General features: G+C 40.1%; 1 protein-coding gene across 1 annotated transcript in view; it reads left to right on the top strand.

Annotated features, from left to right (window-relative positions):
- Window positions 1-22535, top strand: part of AIG1 (androgen induced 1) — a 421887-nt gene that overhangs the window by 172188 nt on the left and 227164 nt on the right. The window contains exon 3 of the mRNA XM_088451753.1: window positions 21457-21558. Coding sequence (XP_088307879.1) covers window positions 21457-21558 — 102 coding nt within the window. The remainder of the gene's footprint in view (window positions 1-21456; window positions 21559-22535) is intronic.

Genomic DNA, 22535 nt, shown 5'->3' with positions numbered 1-22535 from the left:
TCAGCTACTAAGTGACACAGAAATGTATCAACTATTACCCAATGATCCTACTGGAAAATTCATAAAAGAACTAGAAGAAATTTTGAATGAAGGTCTAGAAATGGGAATTCTAAAAAAGAAAGAACTCAATTTTATTTGGGAAAAAGATCCAAAAATCCCAACTTTTTATTTCCTACCCAAGCTACATAAAGATCTACAGAACCCTCCTGGTCAGCCGATAATATCAGGCATTAACTCAATTACGAGCAATTTATCAAAATATATAGACTTCCTTTTACAAGAATTGGTGTCCCAACAAAGAAGCCATCTTAAAGATACCATCAGTATATTACAAGTTTTAGAAACAATATCTTGGAAGGAACAATATATTTTAGGCACAAGTGATGTTAAATCCTTGTACACTTGCATATCACATGAAAACGGATGCGAAAGCACGAGACACTTCCTCTCTACAAAAACAGAAATTAAAAATGAACAGATCAATTTTATCATGACAATTATTGAATTTATCTTAACACGTAATTATTTTTGGTACGAGGGCGGTTCTACCTCCAAAAACGAGGAACCGCCATGGGAACTTCCTTCGCACCTAGTTATGTGAATCTTTTTGTTTCAAAATGGGAAGACGATTGTATATGGGAAAACAATGAATACAAGTCAAATCTTATTTGTTGGAAAAGGTACATCGATGATGTTTTCTTTATATGGGACGGCCCTGACGAGGAACTAAAAGGATTCATGGAATACATCAATAGAAAGGATCTGAATCTAGAATTCACTACTGTCACAAGTAAAGAAAGTGTTACTTTTCTTGATTTGGAAATTTACATCAAAGGAAATCAATTACAATCAAGAACACACATCAAGGAAGTCAATGGCAACAATGCATTACCTGTATCAAGTAACCATCATAGACAGTGGATCAAAAACATACCTGGAGGGCAATTTAGACGAATAAAACGAAACTGCACAGAAAATCATGCATATGTCAAACAAAGTCAAACACTGATAACAAATTTTATCAGTAAAGGTTACAAACCCAAAGAATTAGACACTCAAATACTTAAAACAGAAAAACTGGAAAGGAAAGAATTAATCACTTATAAAAATAAAGATAAGACTACAGACTATAGAATTTCATTTATTACACAATTCAACAGCAATACTACAACAATAGAAGGCTTGTTGAAGAAACATTCGCATGTTCTCAAACTGGATACCGATCTAAACCCATATATTTCTGAGAATCCACACATTTACCGTAGAGCCAAAAATATGCAACAAGAATTAGTACAAAGCTTTATTCCTTCGGATCATGAAAAACCATCGATGAACAAAGGACATCACTATTGTTTAAGTTGTGTAGCCTGTAAAAATCAAAAAATAACAACCAGTAAACCTAAACAAGAATTCAAATCAAACATAACAGGAAAAGTATACAAAATAAAAGAATTCATTTCTTGTGAGAGTGAAGAAGTGATCTATCTATTGGAATGCCCTTGTGGGCTCCAATATGTGGGTCAGACTAAACGAAAGATAAAAATAAGGCTGGCCGAACATATTTATAATATAAAGAGAGGCCTGCAGACCCATAGTGTATCCAATCACTTTGCACTTGCACACCAAAGAAATCCAATAGGTTTAAAGTTTACAGCCATACAAAAAATCCATAGAAATTGGAGAGGTGGCAATATTGTAAACAGTCTTAAAAGAATTGAAACCAGGTGGATTTACGACCTTAAAACATTACAACCATCTGGTCTCAATATTGACATTGAATTAAATGCATTTTTATAATCTTTATAACTTTTATAATTTTTCAACTATTTATTACTCATATAATCTTTTTAAATAATTTTGGTGGCACCTTATATACGAATTTTTATTAAATTATATAAAAATCCATAAAAATGGAGGACAAACATGTGGTTACCGCTTTTATTAAAGTATTTCCTGTGACAACATCCTGTGTTTTAAACAATTAGTTAATAAAGTTGTAGGTATATAAAGAATCCTAAAATCAGCCCAATGCTATCGTTGACAAAGTTCCGAATGGTACGAAACGCATTGGGGCATTCAGGTGTTTGGTATCCGGCAGCAAGCTCACCCTCGTGGGAAGCCGCTCACACTATCTGCACTGTCTCGCTGACGACATCCATAGCGGCCGCACACGGCCAAACGCCGGCAACACGTGGAGAGAGAGCCAAGGCCAGGCTGCTCTCCACCAACGTAACACCACAACCCGGACCTGTCCCCCTGTAACCATCTATATGAGGGCAAGGTAGGGACAGTTTTTGGACTTATACAGTGCGGCATCACAAACGTGTCAAACCGGACCTCACCTTAAACATCATCATAAAGGAGCTATAAACACTGTGTTTTAACAAACTTTTCCTTTACAGGTGCCACTAATTTCATTTATTTATTTCATTTAACTTCTTTATAGCACTCATAAACATTAACCCTTTATTTAAAATAAGATATAAGAGAGTTTGGTTCTTGACTATTTGTCATTGACAATAATGTTTGTGGGGTGTGGGCAGGGCCAGCGCTACCATTAGGCAGCTTTAGGCAGCTACCTAAGGGTGCTGACTACTAGAGGGCACTGCTGAATCCAACAAAAAAATAAAACAAAATAATAGGATGCCTCTTTCAGTCCCCGCAAGCCTCCGGATCTCTCCCAGCCACCGGCACTGCGATCTCATCTGACAGTGGGGTAGAGTCAGCTCCCTCTGCAGTGGTGGCAGCCATTTCTCTCTCCTGCATTCTCCTCCTTCTCTCCGGTGCTGCCAGCCTGTCACTCACATAGGAAGCTCCGCCTCCCCTGAGCATCCCAAAGAACTGCTGAAGCACTGCTGCAGCTGGATGGAGCCAGGTAAGGAGTCTGTTATGCCTTCTGGGGTGGATAAGTGTGCAGTGGCGGAACTCCCGGACACAATGGAGTCATTTGCCGCCGGGTGCCAGCCCTGAAGGGGGCACCCGGCTCCATTGTCACCTGGCATTCCATGTCCACATGTTGAGGTGCTGAGGAGCTGCATGGAGGAGGAGCTGAGAGTTTACTGCTTAACTCTCACATTTTCTAGACTCTCACCCTATTACATTTGGCCCTATATGTCATAAAGTAAGAATTAAATGAAATTAAACATACACTAAAACATATAAAATACAGTACAGTTTTAACATTCAGACTCACTTCTCTGTTAGATGTTTCTACAAGCCAACATAACTCATCTTTGGTGATTTGACATATTCTATGCCGAGTCACTAACACAAGACGGTCAAGCTCACACTGAGTAATGCACATTGGGATTCATGTCATGTAGCCACAGGAATAATCACACATAGATTGGTGGTAACATCCAAATTCGCACACACATGCTTAACTTGACTGCTAATAATGCAAATTAACTAGGACATTTTGCCATCACAATCATGTGTTCCTCTACTGTGGACTTATCTCTCATAATCGCCCATTGAAGATACACATGAATTGGCCTTGGGGATAGATGTGCGGGAGACCTTGTATCCCAAGTAGTAGTCATAAACTAAAGAAGTTCTGTCTCTGTGCGTATTAAGTAGAAGTCCTGTAAATTCTATTACCAATGTTATTTTGTTCCCACTTTCCCTGATCCTTCTTTCCTACTTCCTCCGACTTATGTGTACGCTCCAGTGGCCAGTGAGGCACCCTACTGCGCATTCATAGGTCTTGCCCTAAAATCTGAGTCTACTGGGAAAGCAATCATGACCTGAATAGATACGTAACCAGCACCCGGGTCCCTTCTGTATTCCTTGCTACCTCACCCAATTCTTTCAAGTCTCCTCAAAATCTCATCAAACATACTGTATCTTATACACAACAAAATAAATTTCCCCAGACTGGAAAAAGACAGAACCCCCACTATCTCTGCACCCATCAGTACCAGATAGAGTACATTATTGCAACCTTGCCTGACACTTTTGACCACTTTGGTAAATTTTGGAGTCCATGGACTGTGCACTGTGAGGCAGATCTCCCATTGTGTGTTGTCTAATTATAGGTAAGAATATCCCTTTACCTTGACGTGGGTACAGACCCTGCTGATCCCTTCTTTATTAGGCACATATTTACCTTCTTATCTCTATGCCTCCAGCTTTAGCAATCTTATAGTCTCTTTGTATAGAAATTGATGCTCAGTTTGTTGTTTGTCCCCATTTTACTTCTGTTTTTAATTCTCACTGAACATTTAGGGGTAAATTTACTAAGAATCATGTCCTGCCTATGTCTGTCCAAATTTAAACACGGGTAGGAATGATCAGAATTTGGAGGTTATTTTTAAAATAAATTTCTGAATTTAATAAGCTCCCGTGTTTGTGAGGATCGTGTTTCCTGAAGGTGATCATTCCTACCCATGTTTAATCCCGTGTTTCCCTCCCGAACAAGCAGCCTGCACATATCAGTGAAATATGTGCAGGCTGCTTGTTTCTTGGAAAGTTATTAAAGGGTTTTTTTCTTTAAATTACATTGGGTTCGCTCCCAAAGCATAACCAGCCCTGGGCTCCTGAGCCAGTCTTAATTCTAAAAATACGAGGGGAAAAACATGTAGGGTCCCCCCGTATTTTAGGAACCAACACCAGTCTTAGGAACTCATTCAGAGATGCTCGCAAAATTCGAGAGCTCGCTCTGAATGAGGGCGGCCGCTTTTCTTTTGAAAGGCAGCTTCCTGGCCGCTCGCTAAGCTGTGGGTTAAGCGAGTGACTAGGTGATGGTTGCGATGGTTGAGACCATCGCGACCATCGGGGCTTGTGACGAGACCCTCTAACAGAGCAGGAAGCTCCCTACTGACATCACTGGTGATGTCAGTAGGGCCACCTACAAACGGCAGGCGTTCCTTCAGGAACGCCTCCGTTTGTCTGGCCACCCCCCACCATGCCTACAAAACGGGGCGTTCTGTTGATCAACATCGACAGCGCCCCTTTTGTAGTGAGCCCCGGAGTGAGAGAATTTCTTTCTCGCTCCGGGGCTTGCGCATGCGGTGCGTGCGCAGTGCCCACCATCAACCCGCTTGCAAGCGCATAGGTGCTTGCGAGTGGATCTGAATGAGGCCCTTTGTTTTAAAAATAGGGGAAAAATTGGCATGAGGTTTCCCCTATTTTTAAAACCGGACTCATCCTAGCCCATGGAATTTCTACTGGAGAAGTAGACCGAACATCTGGCAGATGGTAAGTATGTGTGAATGTATTTTGTATGTAATAAAACTTTACTTTCAACGATGTGTAAGTACTGTCATTGTTTTACAATTTTTTTTAACAGTGGGTGTACGGGTGCCGGACGCTTGCTGGCACTTGTAGTTCCACAATTGCCAAAATGCAGGCACGGTGGCACCTGTAGTTCCACTGTAAAAAACATTAGTATCAATCTATTTTTCACACTATTACCCCTGCACCCACTGACCAGAGGTGTGGGGAAGAGCCCTGGGCTTCAGTCTAAGCCTAGGATGCTCGGGAGAGGGAGACCCTTTTATTGGGGGTAATACCTCCCCTGAGATCCCCGGCTTGGGCTGACTAGCTTGGGATGTTAATGTTTTGGCCGGGTCCCCTGGCTGTGGCATTACACCCCGGCTAGGTTGAGTCCAATGCTGGTTTTAATAATATAAGGGGAACCTCAATGCATTTTTTTCCCCTATTTTTAACCACTTAGCTGACAAATTTTGTTTCCAAAAACCGCTCCAAAATCTTCGGGTTTTTTTTATGGCTGAATTAAGTCAAGAACATATTTTTGAGACTTATCCAACACAATTTTATTATTTATGTATTTTTTTAAACACAGTGGGCCTGATTCAGAGCCGGACGCAAGCGGCCGTTCACTCGTAGTTCGTACGAATGGAAATATGTAAAACAAAGCGCTCGCACGTTTGTTCGCTCATAGCTAGGCTTCCGCCCCATATTCACCCAACCCCTCCTCTAGCTAGCGAGCATTCAAAATAGCGAGCGCTCTACTCGTCTTTGGTTGATGTCTGCGCTTGCACAAGTAATTTCCGGAAGTTGGCCTGTCAGTTTTCGATTGCCTTGTTTCTCGTTCTGCAAACATACTTGAATCGATTGGTGGCAATCACCATATTAAGTTACTTAATTGAATCTCAAATGTTTTCAATCTTGTTTTTTTGTTTTTTTTTGAATGTCAATAAACTTTATTGTTTGTATTGTGTGACATTTGTTCCACTGAATCCATACGGTTATAAGGACAAAGCAGATTTAAAGTATAATTCCAAAGAATGTTTCCGTTATTAATGTTTTCCTTTTTGGTTTACAAACAGATTATATGGTAATTCCGTTTGTTCTGACCTTTGCTAACGCATCTAAATGCATCAAGCCATCATAAGTCCCAATATATTTTTGGGGGTTTTTCACATGACTCACACATTAACCAATAGAATTGTTCCTTTTAATTATGAAAGTACATTAGCCAATCAGATTTTTCTTGTACCTTTATTAAAACAGTTTTGTGTGAAAAAAATCATTGCGTTCATACGCCGTGAGTTACTGGTTCTTACTGAGGTAATGGAGCAGAAAATCACCACACGACAACCCCCCGTCACCAATATAATGAAGAGGCGGGCGTACGTGGAGGTGCGGCGTCGTCTGCGTTCCATGGGCTACCGCCGGAACATCGGCCAATTGGAGTGCAGATGGTCTGATCTGCGACGCAGGTCACCCCGCCTGCTCGAGTCTCTCCGGCTGCAGATCCGTCGGCGTAAGTGTATTTGTGAATGGTTTAATCTTAATCTTATTTGCATAATGTACTTTGCTAATGTAATTTATCATTAATGCGTGTGCATGTTTGCAATATGGCCTTGTTTTGTTAGAAATTATACCTTGTATTTGTGTATGTGAATTTAGGCTAAATTTTTTTTTATAATTTTTTAAATGTATGCCAATTTAGTTAATCTTTTGAACTATCCATCATTTAGGTCAAGAGCGGATAGTGAGGCGGCGAAGAAGGCCGGCCCGACCCCTATCCCCCATTCCAACCCTCTCTTCCCCTGCCCACTCCTCCCCAAATTCACCACCCTCCCCTGACCTTGCCATCCATATCTCCCCTCCCTCTCCTGGCCCCCAATCCCAAACCACCCCTCCCTCCCCTGTCATACCCATCCATATTTCTACTCCTTCCCCTGATCCACCCTCTCCATGTTCCACTCCCTCATCTCTTTCCCAACTCACCCCTCCCACATCACATCTCCATTGGCCGACATCATCCGAGGATGAGATTGACCACTCTGCCCGGTTCTGGATTCTGGGTTTTTTTTTTTGGTGGAAGTAATGTTTTGAAATGTTCCCTATATGCATACACTGTGGGTTTTTTTTTTGTTTTGTTTTTTTTACATTATATTTCTTTTTTATCCATTTTATATGATTTTTAAATTTGCCCTGTGTACATAAAAAATTCAGTTTAGTACAAATCTGCTATTTTTTTATAAAAAAAAAAATGTTGGTTTAACCTTGCGCATATGACAGATGCAAAACCACTACCACTTGTGTCTTTCATGTTTTTTAATAAATTTTAACATTGTCAACTTGTGTTAGGCTTACTTCATATGCAAATGTTTTAGTTCTAACCACTGGGTTTTTGTTACATTTGCTTTGTGTTTGAAAGTTTACAATGTGGAGTTTATTTTAATAAATGTGAAATGTTTGCCCCATTTTGCATGGTATCTTATCTTGTTTTATATGTTAATCCTAATGACCATTAGAAAAAATATTAATGTCTGCATTTTAGTAATGCACACATTTTTCTTTCAACAGAGGCACAGATGCAGAATGATGCAATATTTGAGGACCTTGGGCATCTGCATGGCCATATTATTGGCATTCTAGTGTGTTTGGACCATTTGTTGGCCTTAAGGAGGCCTTAATTGTGCTTTATTTTGTTTGATACAGTTGGTCATTTTTAAAAAAAAATAAAAAATTTTTTTTTGTTTAATAACTCTCTTTCCTTGCCTCTAACATTTTAATCCCTGGATAAATAATAAGTTTGCTTTTGTGGAATGTGTTTTGACATTTTTAAAAGGAATATTTGGAAACTCCAAGTAATTATGAAAGTGGTCATTTTAATACCATTACATTTAATAAGAATTTTTTCAAATTCATTAACACACATTATGTTTTTATTTTTTTATGGATACATTTACATAAACGTGTTTGTATTAGTCTTTCCCTCCATACTGCTTCATCATAATATTCCTGTGTAAAAGTGAATTTCTTTAAAAACATTTTAGCCACATTTGCAACAGTTTACACTTGGGACAAAATTAAGACGGTATTGTCCCGTTTTTAAAATCCCAACATTTTGTGTAACTTATTGTTAAAAAACACCAAACACATTTTTCAAAACAAACATTTAATAAACACAACACAAACACACTTAATATACATTTTTAAAAAAAGGACATCAAGAACTGGTTATAGATGTAGCATGCCAACATGTTTCCACAATTCATGGTAATAATTCATTTGTCCAGATGTAAAATCCCATTTTGGAACATATTTGTCACAGTCGTTTATTTTCAGGTAGTATGCAGGTTGTTTATTTGTTGGTAAAAAAAGAGAAGAAAAATTAAAACAAAATACCACATTGGAAATTTAACAGTAAAAAAAAATCATATAACATATGTTTGATTAACTAAATGATTGAAAAAAATTACCTGAAAAAACGTGCCACTACGTCATCACGTTTGGCCCCCCCAGACACTCTCCTCCGACCAACCTCGGGGGGGCCATCCTCAGGCAAGGCATCCTCTGGCTGCATTGGGACACCACTCCTTATGGCGATGTTGTGAAATATCCCACAAAGGACCGCAATTTTGGAAACCATAGCTGGCAAATACATTAGGTCGCCACCAGAGCGGTGGAGGCATCTAAATCGGCCTTTTAAAAGGCCAATGCAGCGCTCCACCACCTGCCTGGTGGCAGTAAGTGCTGAATTATATTGACTTTGTGGCCCTGGTATAGGAAGCAAATAAGGAGTGAGCAGCCAGGGCGTGCAAGTTTAACCACTGTCTCCTGTGAAAAAATAAAAAACATCAGTACCATTTATAAGTCAACAGCATTTGTTTTTAAAATTATGGGTACCACTTACCCAGAAGCCACGCATCACCAGCTTGTAGGTTGTTTAATTTGTGCCAAAGCTCTGATTGCCGGATGACAAAAGAATCATGTGCACTTCCTGGAAATTTGGCATTCTGGGACAAGATCTGGAGGGAGGCATCACATACCACCATTACATTCATTGAATGGAAATGTTTGCGGTTCCTAAATATTGCCTCCAGCACTGCTGGAGGCTGAAGTGGTATGTGAGTGCCGTCCACAACCCCTATGATGTGTGGGAAGCCTGCAATTTCAAAAAATTTTTGCTTAACCACATTAAGGGACCCCATATCCAATGGCATATTAATAATATGATGGAAGTGCTTAAATTGGGCATCGATTACCGCCCTCAGGATCCCTGAAAAGGAGGATTGCGAAATTCCAGCAATTATGCCGACTGTGGTCTGGAAGGATCCTGAGGCACAAAAATGTAACACCGACATTAACTGCATAAGTGGTGGTATTGCTGTTGGATTGTTAATTTGCCTTTCAAGATCACTCTCTATTAATGAAAGAGTGTCTAGGATGATTTTGGGTGGTAGGCGGTAACGCCTTAAAACCACATCATCAGGCATTCCAAAAAGGGTGACACGTGTTTGAAATATCTGGGGCCTTGCACGCCTACGAGGCTTATGCCTATGAGGATGTCCAGGTTGGTCAGGGTCTGGGACCATCGCCCCTATAATTCGCCCAACATCAATCTGAAATGTTAGACAATGTAGTTATGTATTCGAAATTTAAGAATGTTAAAATATACTTATCTTTTTTTCATATTAAGAAGAATCTTACAGGGGTCTCAGATCCCAGTACTTGTTCCTAAAATACTGGGGAACCCTACATGTTTTTCCCCCGTATTTTTAGAACCAGGACTGTCACAAGAGCCCGGGGCTATTATGCTTTGGGGGGGGGCATCACCACATCATTTATTTTTTAATTAACCCTTTATTTTTCTAATTACAGGCAGGAACATACACAGATCACACTGATCTGTTTTGTTTCTACAAGAAACACTGCTCAGGAGGGGGTCTTTTGAAAGTTCTATTTTCGAACCAAGTTTGCTTTTATTACACCCGTGATTATAATCACGGGTGATTAAATTCCTGTGTTGTTTTCCTGTCTATGGAAAGTACTGCCATGCTCAGACGATGGTGTATTCATATCTAGCTGTATTTACGGGTGCATTTTAACTTCAGAATCAGCTGTGTTCACACAAGCAGCATTGACATTTCGGTCCTATGCTTGGACCGGAATGGGATTGAAATGCCGCCGGTTCAAATCCCGACAGCTGCTGCCCGACAGGGTCAAGATCCCGACAGAGGCAGGTAAGTACCTTAACCTCCCCTGTTCTCCACAACCCTAACCAACCTTTAGTGGTGCCTAACCCTAACCTCCCCCATGGTGCCTAACCCTAACCTACCCCCAGGGGTGCCTTACCCTAACCTCCCCCTTACCGCTCCCTAAACCTAACCCTCCCAGAAGGGTGCTTAATACTTACCTCTCCCTGTGGGGTGCCTAACCTTCTCCCCTAGGGGAGCCTAACCCTGATCCCCCCCAAATCTAACCATAACCTCGCTAGACTCTCTAATCCTAACCTCCCCCCCTCCCCACGGCTAACACTAAGGGCGCCCCAGATTTACCTTTGTTCGGGATGTCGTCCTCGGCATTCTGGCGTCGGCATTATGATAGGCGTCAGTATTTTGACGCCTATCATAACTATCTAGCCGGCATTCCGCTGTCGGGATTGTGACCGTCGACCTTCCGGCCGCCGGTCACATGACTACATCCCGCTTGGACCTTAGTCAAGATCTTTATCGATGCTACTTGCCTGCTTGACTGTTGCTATTTTTTCTATATATATGAGAATTTCTAATGTCCTCTTTGTGTAGTCACCACAGCATGCTTTTATTGAAATCGTGAGTGTGGACCCCTGACAGGGTAAATACCAACCAGATGTTTGTGGGAGTACCACAGCAGATATCGAATTTGGCTGGCTGCTTTCTAAAGATCATTGTGTGCGGTCGCCTCTCCTTACTCTCCCTGTTAGTGATGGTCCCGCCTGTGTGGTCATGTCAATCTTCATTACATTGGTTTCTATGGGAGGCTTCTTATACCAAGCCACAGTATGCTTCGCATTCCGGAGCTTAGCCCTAGTAGCTAATGCCATCTCCAGATGGCACTAGCCATTGTAGCGTATAAGCCACATTTTTCAGTAGTTATTGGGAGAGGGATCTGTAGGATCCCTCCCCAACATTGGGTGTTAGCACATGCTTTTTCAGCAGACCATGTATGTGCAGTAGTGCAGCAGGGTCCCGGGAGAAGAAGTGATCACTTCAATTGTAATATATCACAGGGGTGGGCTCCTATCCTGCATGTTATTTTTAATACATTCGGGTGATAGTAATTTCTTATTGCCGCCATCGCAAATTATAATTATTGGGTCAAAACTTGATAATAAATAAATATGCCCCATAATATGGTTATTTGACAGTTAATTTCAGAATAAGTAAAATTGTACTGAAGATCTCACAATATAAAGAGTCTGAGGGGTAAATTAACTAAGAATCGGGATTGACCCGATTTTCAAAGTGATTCATCTCAGCATAATTCGCCTGAACTCAGGTGATATTTTCACTTGTTTTACCAAATTTACAGGCGATTTGTTTAAAAATTAGTTTGCCGATGGTGATGTAGATCGAGATTCTCGGGTGATTTTAAAGCAAGCTTGAGTGAGTTATATCACCCAAGATTGCAGTGATTTCTCTCAGCACCACTCTCCCTAGCAAGCAGCATGCACATATCAGTGAGATATGTGTAAGCTGTTGTGTTGTGCCTGTAATAAATGGGTTAATTGTACCAAGAAAATTCCATGAGGTCCCATCCCAATACACTAACCAGCCCCAGACTTGCCAGCAGTTCTGGTTCTTAACATTACAGGGAACAAAATGTGTAGGGTTCCACTGTAATTTAAGAACCAGCACCAGGCAGCAGGGACAGAGCTGGTTTTAAATATATGGAGAAAAAAATTGACATGAGGTACCCCGTAAATTTAAAACCAGCCCTGGACCCTTTCTAATGGTGGACTGATGCCACAGCCAGGGGTGCCCTTTCACCGGGCCGCCTAGCCGCAGCATCAGCCCTGACCGCTAGTCAGCCCAGGCCAGGGATCCCTGGGGAGCCCTCCAATAAAGGGGTCCCCCTCTCTAGGGCACCCCTGGCCTTGGCTGGTAGCTCATTGGCTGGGACCCACGTGGAGGAGCCGCTCATTGGCCGCTAATGTTAGCCGCCGCTGATTGGCTGATGGCCCGGGACTAATGTCAACTCTTTCCCACGAGGTGGCATTAGCGCACTGTAACAGCATGTAGAAACATGTTACAGTGTATCCGGAGCCCATATTGGATTTCTGCAGAGAACATCGGGGGACATAAAGGTGAGTATTGGATCTTTTTTAGCAGGTACTTTGTTTGGTTACTTTACGTTGACAAGGGGATGGGAACATCTGGAAACAGGTGAGTATGTGTAAGTGTGTTTATGGATGCAATAAAGCTTTATTTTCACGGTGTGTTGTGTGTTCATTAACCATTTCTTTACAGGTGAACTACAGGTACCAGTGGGCTCTTAATGCCCCACATGCTGGTATTTGTGGTTCTTCAAGTACCAGCACGTGGGGGAGGCTTGCTGGGACCTGTAGTTCCACTGTAAAGACAATGATGAAAATCTAATTTTTACACTACACCTAACACTATCAACCCGCCACCCATCGCCCAGAGGTGGTGGGTATAGCCCTGGGCTATCAGCCCAGGCCAGGGGTGCCCTAGAGAGGCTCCAACTCCCCAGGGATCCCTGGCCTGGGCTGCCTAGTAGTCAGGGCTGATGCTGCGGCTGGGGGGCCTGGTGAAAGGGAACCCCTGGCTGTGGCTTCAGTCCCCCTTTAGAAAGGGTCCAGGGCTGGTTTTAAATATACGGGGTACCTCACACCAATTTTTCTCTCCGTATATTTAAAACCAGCTCTGTCCCTGGTGCCTGGTGCTGGTTTGCAGTGGAACTTTACACATTTTGTTCCCTGTAATGTTAAGAACCAGGACTAGCTGCTAAGTCCGGGGCTTGTTAGTATTTTTGGGGGGGACCTCACATAATTTTTATTTTAAATTAACCCTATTGTAACCATTTACAGAAAGAAATATACACAAATCACAATGATTTGTGTATGTTTCTGACCATCTCGCAGCTCAGGGGTTGAGAGTTTGAAAAGTGATTTTGATAGAGAGTTTGCTCCCATCTCACCCGAGATTGTCATCCCGATTCTTGGTAATTTTGAGAGATGTATGTTTTATGTGAAAAGTACTTCCGATTTGGCCCGATGGTGATTTGATTCGAGATTGCTATCTCACCCGAGTTTTACGAGTGAGATGAGAAAAATCTCTTTCTAACTCACCCGACTTTACCTTTAGTAAATTTGCAAGAAGGGAAAAAATTAATAAATCACCCGAGATGGTCATCTCGACCTATCTCGAATATTAGTAAATTTACCCCTGAGACTGAAAGGGTCAAATCTACCAAACCTTTATTTGTTTTGGTTTGGTTGATAATTTATTTTCACTATCAGCTGTATGTCACATATATAATATTTGTAGTGTAGTTAATTGCATATTTAATGGAAGTAGAAAATATGTTTGGTACTGTACATGGTTTATTATTTTCAGTAGCGTTATGGGGGTTTTACTGTGACCTTTTCATGTTTACTATGGGCAGTGACTGTTTTATATGTCTCCTATCATCATAAATTGGTAATGTATACAGCCCTGTATTTATAGACCCCAGGTATAGAGGTATACGAATGATTCTTATCTTGCATCATGATGTCATTTTCTGTTTTTATAGCAAAATAAGGGTGGTTTAGTGAGTTCTTTCACCAATATGGGGATCTGATGTTCTATATGTCAATGTTGCCTAATAGCCCATTTAAAATAGCCAGACTGAATGAAAAAAGTGCTAACAAAAATCATACGGGTGCTCTCAGTCTTTTTCCAGGTATTTCTTTTTTGGAAACTCACATTGTGCTGTACTCAATTCTAAACATTCTGAGATGCACTTATTGATATTCTTGAGATCATATTAAATTTCCAAGGAATTATTCCCCCAGCTCTTTCAATGCTTGTGGCAATAAAGTACTGTCCAAGGTTAATACCTTTAGCATTTGCGAGTATGGAAGTCCATTCTTTGAAGTTTTTGGATGGAAGCTGTCCCTTCTTAAAAGGATGTTTTTGTCCGTATCCTTTTTATAAATGTGTCACCAGACCCTAGTCCTGGTGTTTAAGCAATACATCCAAAAAATCATATACATTTGTCACTAGAGTTCACTATAAATCTGATGTTGGTATTCAAATTATTAAAATAATCCATGAGACCAGTGAGGGTCTCCGTCTCTCCATCCAAATCACGAACAACTCTATAAACCTTACATAAAATAAAATGTTGTGTGATACATGCAAGTTATTAAAGATATACTCACTCTCATATTGCTGCATATACAAATTTGCATAAGATGGGGCCATAATCGACCTCATTGCTGTCCCTGGATGCTGAACATAAACACTGATTTCAAACACAAAATAGTTCTAATGTAATATTGCATCAATTAATAACAATAGGTAATCAACCAGAGGACCCTCATATACAGGACTGTATGTGATGGATTGCCTCACTGCTTCCCTGCCATAAACAGACTAGAAACATCCAGTGTCACTAATAGAGCATCAATTGGAATGTGGTGTGTGGAGTTCAGATGGCCAAGAAACTCAGCAGTATGTTGCTTATAGGTGGGAGTCTGTTTAACAACAAACTTCAGGTAATAATCAACAAATTGTGATGGCGCCTGACATAAAGATTCAAGTGAAGATATTATAGGCCTTTCCAGTGGATAGACCATACATATGTTAATTTCCGGCAGTGTGCATATTATTGGTATTTTTGGAATCCTAGGTCAGAAATTTTGACATGTGTTCTGAGATACAATTATTGGCAACCCCTTGCCAATAATTCCATATATCTCTTTCTTATATGAGGAAGTGTGATCAAAAGATAGCTGCTGTATAATCTCTCTTATTGAGCAGCACAATACAGCCACCCTTGTCAGATGGAGTTTTTTCAATTGCCCTCTCTCTGTACTTGAAACATTAGAATATGAAATACATTTTTTACTGAAGATGGGGAAGCAATCTCTCTTAACCAGCCTGACAAACGTGTAGATAGAAGTGCTAAATATTCAGATGTGCTTTTTCCATGGAAAATATACCCTATTTCCCTAAATATTGTTTACTGCTAGCAAAATGGTGTTTAACTTCAATTGTCTATTAAATGTAACATTATTCCACTTCAAAATCAAAGGCAAACTGACTAATGGGGCATACACACTAGAGGATAAAAGTGAACGATAACGATATCGTTCAATGATATATCGTTCATATTGTCCAGTGTGTATGCACCAAATGACCAAAGATGCACGGTCCCGTGGGTCATTAACAATGTTTGCTGTTGTGCAAACATGCAGGCCAATCTGACAATATCGTCAGAAAGTGCCTGTTCAAGGATGGGGCAGGATGACATCACTGAACGATATCGTTCAGTGTGTACACCCAATATCTTTCACCAATATCTTTCATGATATCATTCATACAGCACATCTTCTAGTGTGTATGAGCCTTAAGTTTGTATAAAAGGTAAACCCTTTGAAAGAACATCCAGTTCAACTTCAGAGGGGTGATATTCAGATAAATTAAACACCACTACTTCCACAAGTTTCTGTTGCTCCCACTTGGGGCCACATTTTTCTATCCTGCATATAGTGATGTGCAGAGTCTGCCACTCCCCACTTGTAAAAAGTGTACTTGCTATGGTAACTTAGCCCCCAATAATTCAGCATAGAAATGAGGCAACACTCAGAGATTGCAAATGAGTGAAAAGCAAGTGACTTTTACAGACCCTCCAACATGACCCCTTCCACCAGGTAACCAAATGCTCTGCTCTTGGACTTCCTACTTAATTTCTGAATGCATCCACCTGCATTGAAACACCTTTCTATTCAATTAACAAGTTCTACACAGGTGATGGCAATCATAAATTAAGTGGGAAGTCCAGGAGTGGACCATTTTGTACCTGGTAAAAGGGATTGGAGGGTCTGCATTTATTGCAACATTTCGGGGATCACAGCCCCTTCATCAGGGCACACAAAATTAACAACTACATAAGCTCACCTTGTATCTCCATCAGATAATCAGCTCAGGTGTGCAGCTGCATGGATGCCAGAACCTCCCAGCACAGCAATTAAGGTAACAGCGGTGTGGGCCAGTCATGGAGACCATGTAGTGCTCACTCATAAGCAGATATAAAAAATGTTACAATGAACATATGTGTAACAAAAACAGATACATGTAATAAACATACAAATCTGTTGAAAACAGTGTTTATAAAACTAGCTCTGTATCAAAGAACTTTAAAGACTAATCTCTAGTAAAACTGTTAGTTTAAGATAAAAAATAAGCTTGTAACAAACTCAATGTGTAATATTACTACCCCGCATGTTTATATAAATATAGCTCCCTAAAAGTCAACAGCATAATTATAACACAATAATTTTAAAGATAACAACTTAAACCCAGAGAATCATTAATACGCCTTGGGGCTGAAGTATCTAACAAACATATCCATCTTGATTCCAGCCTATGTACTACGAAGTATATACAGTATACACTACAGCTGCCCCCCCAGATTTGTCGATTTCTCTGTTAAGGATGAACTTGATACATGTGTTTTGCATAGAAACTAGGCCATGAGCTGTGACTCACTGGTGCAACATTACCTGCAAAGCCACGCCCCTAACCACAAGGTCCTGCCTTCTCGTTTTCCTGAGGCAAAGACGTTGGTAGGTATGCTAACAGCTAGATAACATCTGATCCCCGAAAATAAAAGAAATGTAGGACATAGTTTGCATGGTATTGCTCACCTGGAGAAGGTTTCTCTTGGTAGCGTGCAGTGTACCCTCAATAGACTTGCTGTAAACAATAGTGTAGGTAATAGCTCACGACCTGGACAACCTTGAGTGACCACAAAACAGGAGGACAAATTTATCAGAGTGTGTTCCGAAGAGACCAAACAGCTTGTCAGATCCATACTGCTCTGATGGAAACAAGGAAGTTTGGGCCCAAGAGGCGCCAGTTCGTTCATTGTGCACATGCTTCCTACTTACATTTAGCCACAGTCAAGCATGGAGAAATTCCATTATGGTCTGGGGATGTTTTGGAGGTGGTGCAGTTGGTGACTTCGTTAAAATCCAAGGATTCATGGACATTCCGGATGCGCCATACTATCCCTTCCAGCCCCGCCCTGTTATAAAACATATTTATTTGCCAAATAAATATATATTCATCACAAACTAGCTTCTTTTGTTTCATACTTTCCCCGAAAAATCTAAAATGTTGGTGGTGTATTGAAAGGAATTACCTGTACTGTGTGAGGGATGTAGTCCCAATCCCAATAGCAGACTGCCGTCTATGGATTTATAATAGGCGTCATAAACCTATGCCTATCATAATCCCAATGCCAGAACGCAGAGGATGGCATCCTGGATGAAGGTAAGTCCGAGGCGCCCTTAGCGTTAGCCGCGGGGGGGGAGGGTTAGCATTAGGGAGTCTAGCGGGGTTAAGGTTAGGTTTGGGGGGCAGATTAGGGTTAGGCACCCCTAGGGGGGAAGGTTAGGGTTAGGCACCCCCAGGGAGAGGTTAGGGTTAGGCACTCTCCCGGGAGGGTTAGGTTTAGGGAGCGGTAATAGAGTAGGGACTTGCAATAAAGTGGGGTCCCGTGACGGGGGCTGCAAGCTTAAATGCATTGATCAATTCATGAACCAAAACCCCACTGTTTATTATGTTTATTATTATTATTGTTAGTTATTATGGTGAGTGCAGAGCCCCTGTGATTTCTATTTAAACAATGTGGTCACATACCATGTTGCACCCCAATACTAGGAATGGTGAGTGCCGTGGATTAGTGCTTTTTATATATATAGAGAGAGAGAAAGAGAGAGAGAGAGAGAGAGAGGCCATTATCAAATCTGATCCGATGTTGGCTAAGTGAAATGACTCCCCTGTTCTGCTACAAATGTAGCTCACTTTCAAGTATATTTTCACTTATTCTGACATTGGCTCCACTAGGACGGGAGGTGTCTCACTCACGCTAAAAGTGGGGTCCTACAAATGCTCTGGATGTGTTAAATGTTAATTGTTATTCAAAATGGGAAACTATTCAAAGTCAAATACTGGATGGATTGCAAAACTAGATTCAATGTTTATCTTATCTACCTGTGCTAACTGCTTTATGTTGGAAAAATTATACAAATGTTCAAATAGGATTGCACTACATTGTTTTTAAAAAAATGCAGGTAATTAGGTAGATCAGAGCACACCTCCAGTGTCTCCACACTTTAAAGAGAAGGTTCACTCACGTCTAGACTTTCGGTTCTTGCCTTTGGATCACATTCCTCCTCCTCGAAGAGGTGGAGACCATCAGAATGACAATGGATTTAATGGATGAATTTGTTGGCTAAATGATGAGCTAAGCCTGACTTGTTTTGTTATAGATTCTATATGATGGTTGTGGGGACCATTTTAGTCAAGTATTCATATTTTTGTTTCTTTTTCTTTTTTTCTTTTTCATTCATTTGGATATATTTCTCATTCTTATTATGTAGAGTATTCCCTTTTTTTGCAGATAAACTGTAGTGCCCTGTTGCTGGTATGGTGCCATCTTACTCTTTGGCTGCTGTAGATTCTGTTGTCTTAATGTGTTATTATATGTGTTGAACATTGGTTACTGAAAGGGCTTCATTTGGGGAGAGCCTTCATTGTGATCCCCTACCTACATTAGAACCCCTGTTTTATATTTATATCTCTAGTAGGACATCCTACATTGCTACTTCAGTGTGGCTGTAATCAATATGATTATGCTTGAGCAGTGTTGGACTGGGGCATGAATGGCCCATCAGGAGAATGCAATGATAGGGCCCATACTTAAGGGATGTGGCCAGTCACCAAAGGCTTGGCCAACCATTAGCGAGGACGTAGCCTGCAGACAACATGGATACTACAGTGCATGGTCTGGGCCCTTTATACTGTAGATACAAATATTGGAGGGGCAAGACTTGCAGGGCCTGTGCATAAAAGTAACATTTAGATAACAATCAACTTTTGGTACTGTATGGTACAGTAACTTATTTCTCGATACATATTTTCTTCCTGAAATATACATATGGTTGTAAATATCAAGAATGTTGCTATAGTAACATTTCAAATTTCGCAGTTAGCGAAATACATACATTTCAATCTGTTAAGTTTAAATACAGCATATTAATAGTGTTTTCTCAGTTCACTTCGAACCCATGAAGGATTAGAAAAGAATAAATATATTTTGGACTTGGGAAAAGATTTATATTGTTTTTAGGTTTTATTTATTTGTTAATTCAAAGTCACAGTTTTTCATTTTCCACTGTTTATTCAGCAACCACACTGGAAACCTCATTGAAATTGAGATTTTTAAAGTAATGCTGGTAAACCACGTTTATGGAAATCAATGAAATTGCATAAAATGTGCTTGATTTTGAAAGAAAATATCTGTTTGGCAAAATAGAGAGTTTGGACAATTAATTAGAGATAAATGTAATAGCTGACACTTGTAGGCATTGGCGAATTCCAGGCGAGTCTGCCTGATGTTTTAAAGTGGCAATTTAAAAGGCAAAACTATATTGGTTTTGTCTTTTATTTGATTGCTCCTTTAAAACCCTTTAAAACATTGGGCAGACTCACTGGGAATTCGCTGATGCCTGCAAGTCGCAGGCTATTACATTTACCCAGTAGTGTTTTCTAGATTTTCACTTGTGTTATAAGGGTCAAGTGGAATTCTTTTTCTAATGGTGCATACACACGGGACGACAGCGATAACGATACTGGTGAATGATCTCCTGGGTGTGCTGGATGATTGATATCGATCATCCAGCACACCACCAACCCACCAACGACGGCCAGCGTCCCGCGATCGACGATCGCGGGTCCCTATAGTAACCTGGTCGATATCAACCAGGTTGGCCTGCATGCACAGTCGATGGACGATATCTTTCTTGTCCATACGTGCCCGCGCATCGCAGGTCGTTGGTGGGTTGGAGACACCGAAAAAAGCACAATATGAACGATAACGATATGATCGATATAGTTATCGTTCATATCGTGCATTTTAATTGTACCATGTGTACGCACCTTAACAGCATTATATTAAAATCTACGTTTCCATTCTCATTGTTACCTTGTTGCAGATACCAGATTTAATAGATAGGATTTTCAAAATGGATGTTGGAGCTCACCAAATACTTTCAATATATGTTTTTATTGGCTATGCAGTTTCAATAGTTGAAGTTAGTGGTGAAAGACAAATGTTTTGTGCTTGTTATTATGTTTCTGGAACAATATTATTTGTAGCTACATGTGTAAGCTACATACTGTACATGTACATTTGCCAAACAATCCTTTACAGAGGCTGCATTCTGTATATGTTCCAAAAGATATCTATCAGTAAATGTAGACCACATTATCTTTTGCAATGAGGAAGTTGGCTGTGTTTATTACAAGTAAAGTAGCTTGGAGGATCATTTACATTATCTACAGATGTGTTCTTACTTATATGCTATATATATATATATATATATATATATATATATACAGGTTGAGTCTCCCATATCCAAAATGCTCGGGACCAGGGGTATTTTGGATATCGGATTATTCCGTATTTTGGAATATTTGCATACTATAATGAAATAACTTGGGTATAGGACCCAAAACTAAACAGAATGCATTTATGTTCTATATACACCTTATACACACAGCCTGCAGGTCATTTTATACAATATTTTTTATAATTTTGAGCATCAAAAAAAGTTTGTGTACACACATGAAATTCATTTATGTTTCATATACACCTTATACACACAGCCTGAAGGTTATTGTATACTGTATTTTAATGAATTTGTGCTTTAAAACAAGTTTGTGTACATTGAACCATCAGAAAGCAAAGGTTTCACATTCTCAGTCATACTAAAAATATTCCGTAATTCGGAATATTCCGTATTTCGGAATATTTGGATATGGGAGACTCAACCTGTATATATATATATATATATATATATATATATATATATATATATATATAATATCCATATGTATACTGTATATATCAAAACATTGCCAGTGTTGCATAATGACATTGCTTATGCCACTTTTTATTTTATTATTTTTACAGTTTGTAGTGACAATGTTCTGGAGTCTTTACATGTATGACAGGGAACTTGTATATCCAAAGCTGCTGGATAATTTCATACCACCCTGGCTAAACCATGGAATGGTAAGTCTTCTTTGAATTTTTAAGTGCAGAGCTGCTTTTATAGGGTATATGGAAATTTGCTAATGTTCTGGTTATAGCAGTTGCCTCATTATTATATATAGTTAGATATATAATAAATAAATATAAATATAAATAAATATATATACTGTATATATACACTACCGTTCAATAGTTTGGGGTCATTTTTGTTTTTTTCAACAAAGATAACATTAATAATCAGAAATACACTCTATACAGTGTTAATGTGGTAAATGACTATACTAGCTGCAAACATCTGTTTTTTAAAGGAATATCTACATGGGTGTATAGAGGCCCATTTCCAGCAACCATCACTCCAGTGTTCTAATGGTACATTGTGTTTGCTAAGCGTGTTAGAAGACTAATGGATGATAAGAAAACCCTTGAAACCCCTTGTGCAATTATGTTAGAACAGCTGAAAACTACCCTTCCTTTGCGCTAGTTGAGTATCTCAAGCATCACATTTGTGGGTTCCATTATACTCTCCAAATGGCCAGAAAAAGAGAACTTTCATGTGAAACTCGACAGTCTATTCTTGTTCTTAGAAATGAAGGCTATTCCATGCGAGACATTGCCAAGAAACTGAACATTTCCTACAACGCTGTGTACTACTCCCTTCCTTCAGAGAACAGCACATACAGGCTCCTACCAGAGTAGAAAGAGAAGTGGAAGGCCCCGATGCACAACTGTGCAAGAAGACAAGTACATTAGAGTCTCTAGTTTGAGAAATAGATACTTCACAAGTCCTCAACTGGCAGCTTCATTAAATGGTACCCGCAAAAAGTCAGTGTCAATGTCTACAGTGAAGAAGTGACTCCGGGATGCTGGCCTTCTAGGCAGAGTGGCTAAGAAAAAGCCATATCTGAGACTGGCCAATAAAAGGAAAAGATTAATATGAGCTAAACAACAAAGACATTGGACAGAGGAAGATTGTAAAAAAGTGTTATGAACAGACGAAT

This window comes from Taudactylus pleione, unplaced genomic scaffold (genome assembly GCF_031769625.1).
Source record: "Taudactylus pleione unplaced genomic scaffold, aTauple2 ptg000006l, whole genome shotgun sequence".
Taxonomy (NCBI): Eukaryota; Metazoa; Chordata; class Amphibia; order Anura; family Myobatrachidae; genus Taudactylus; species Taudactylus pleione.
This window is presented reverse-complemented; position numbering and strand designations above follow the sequence as displayed.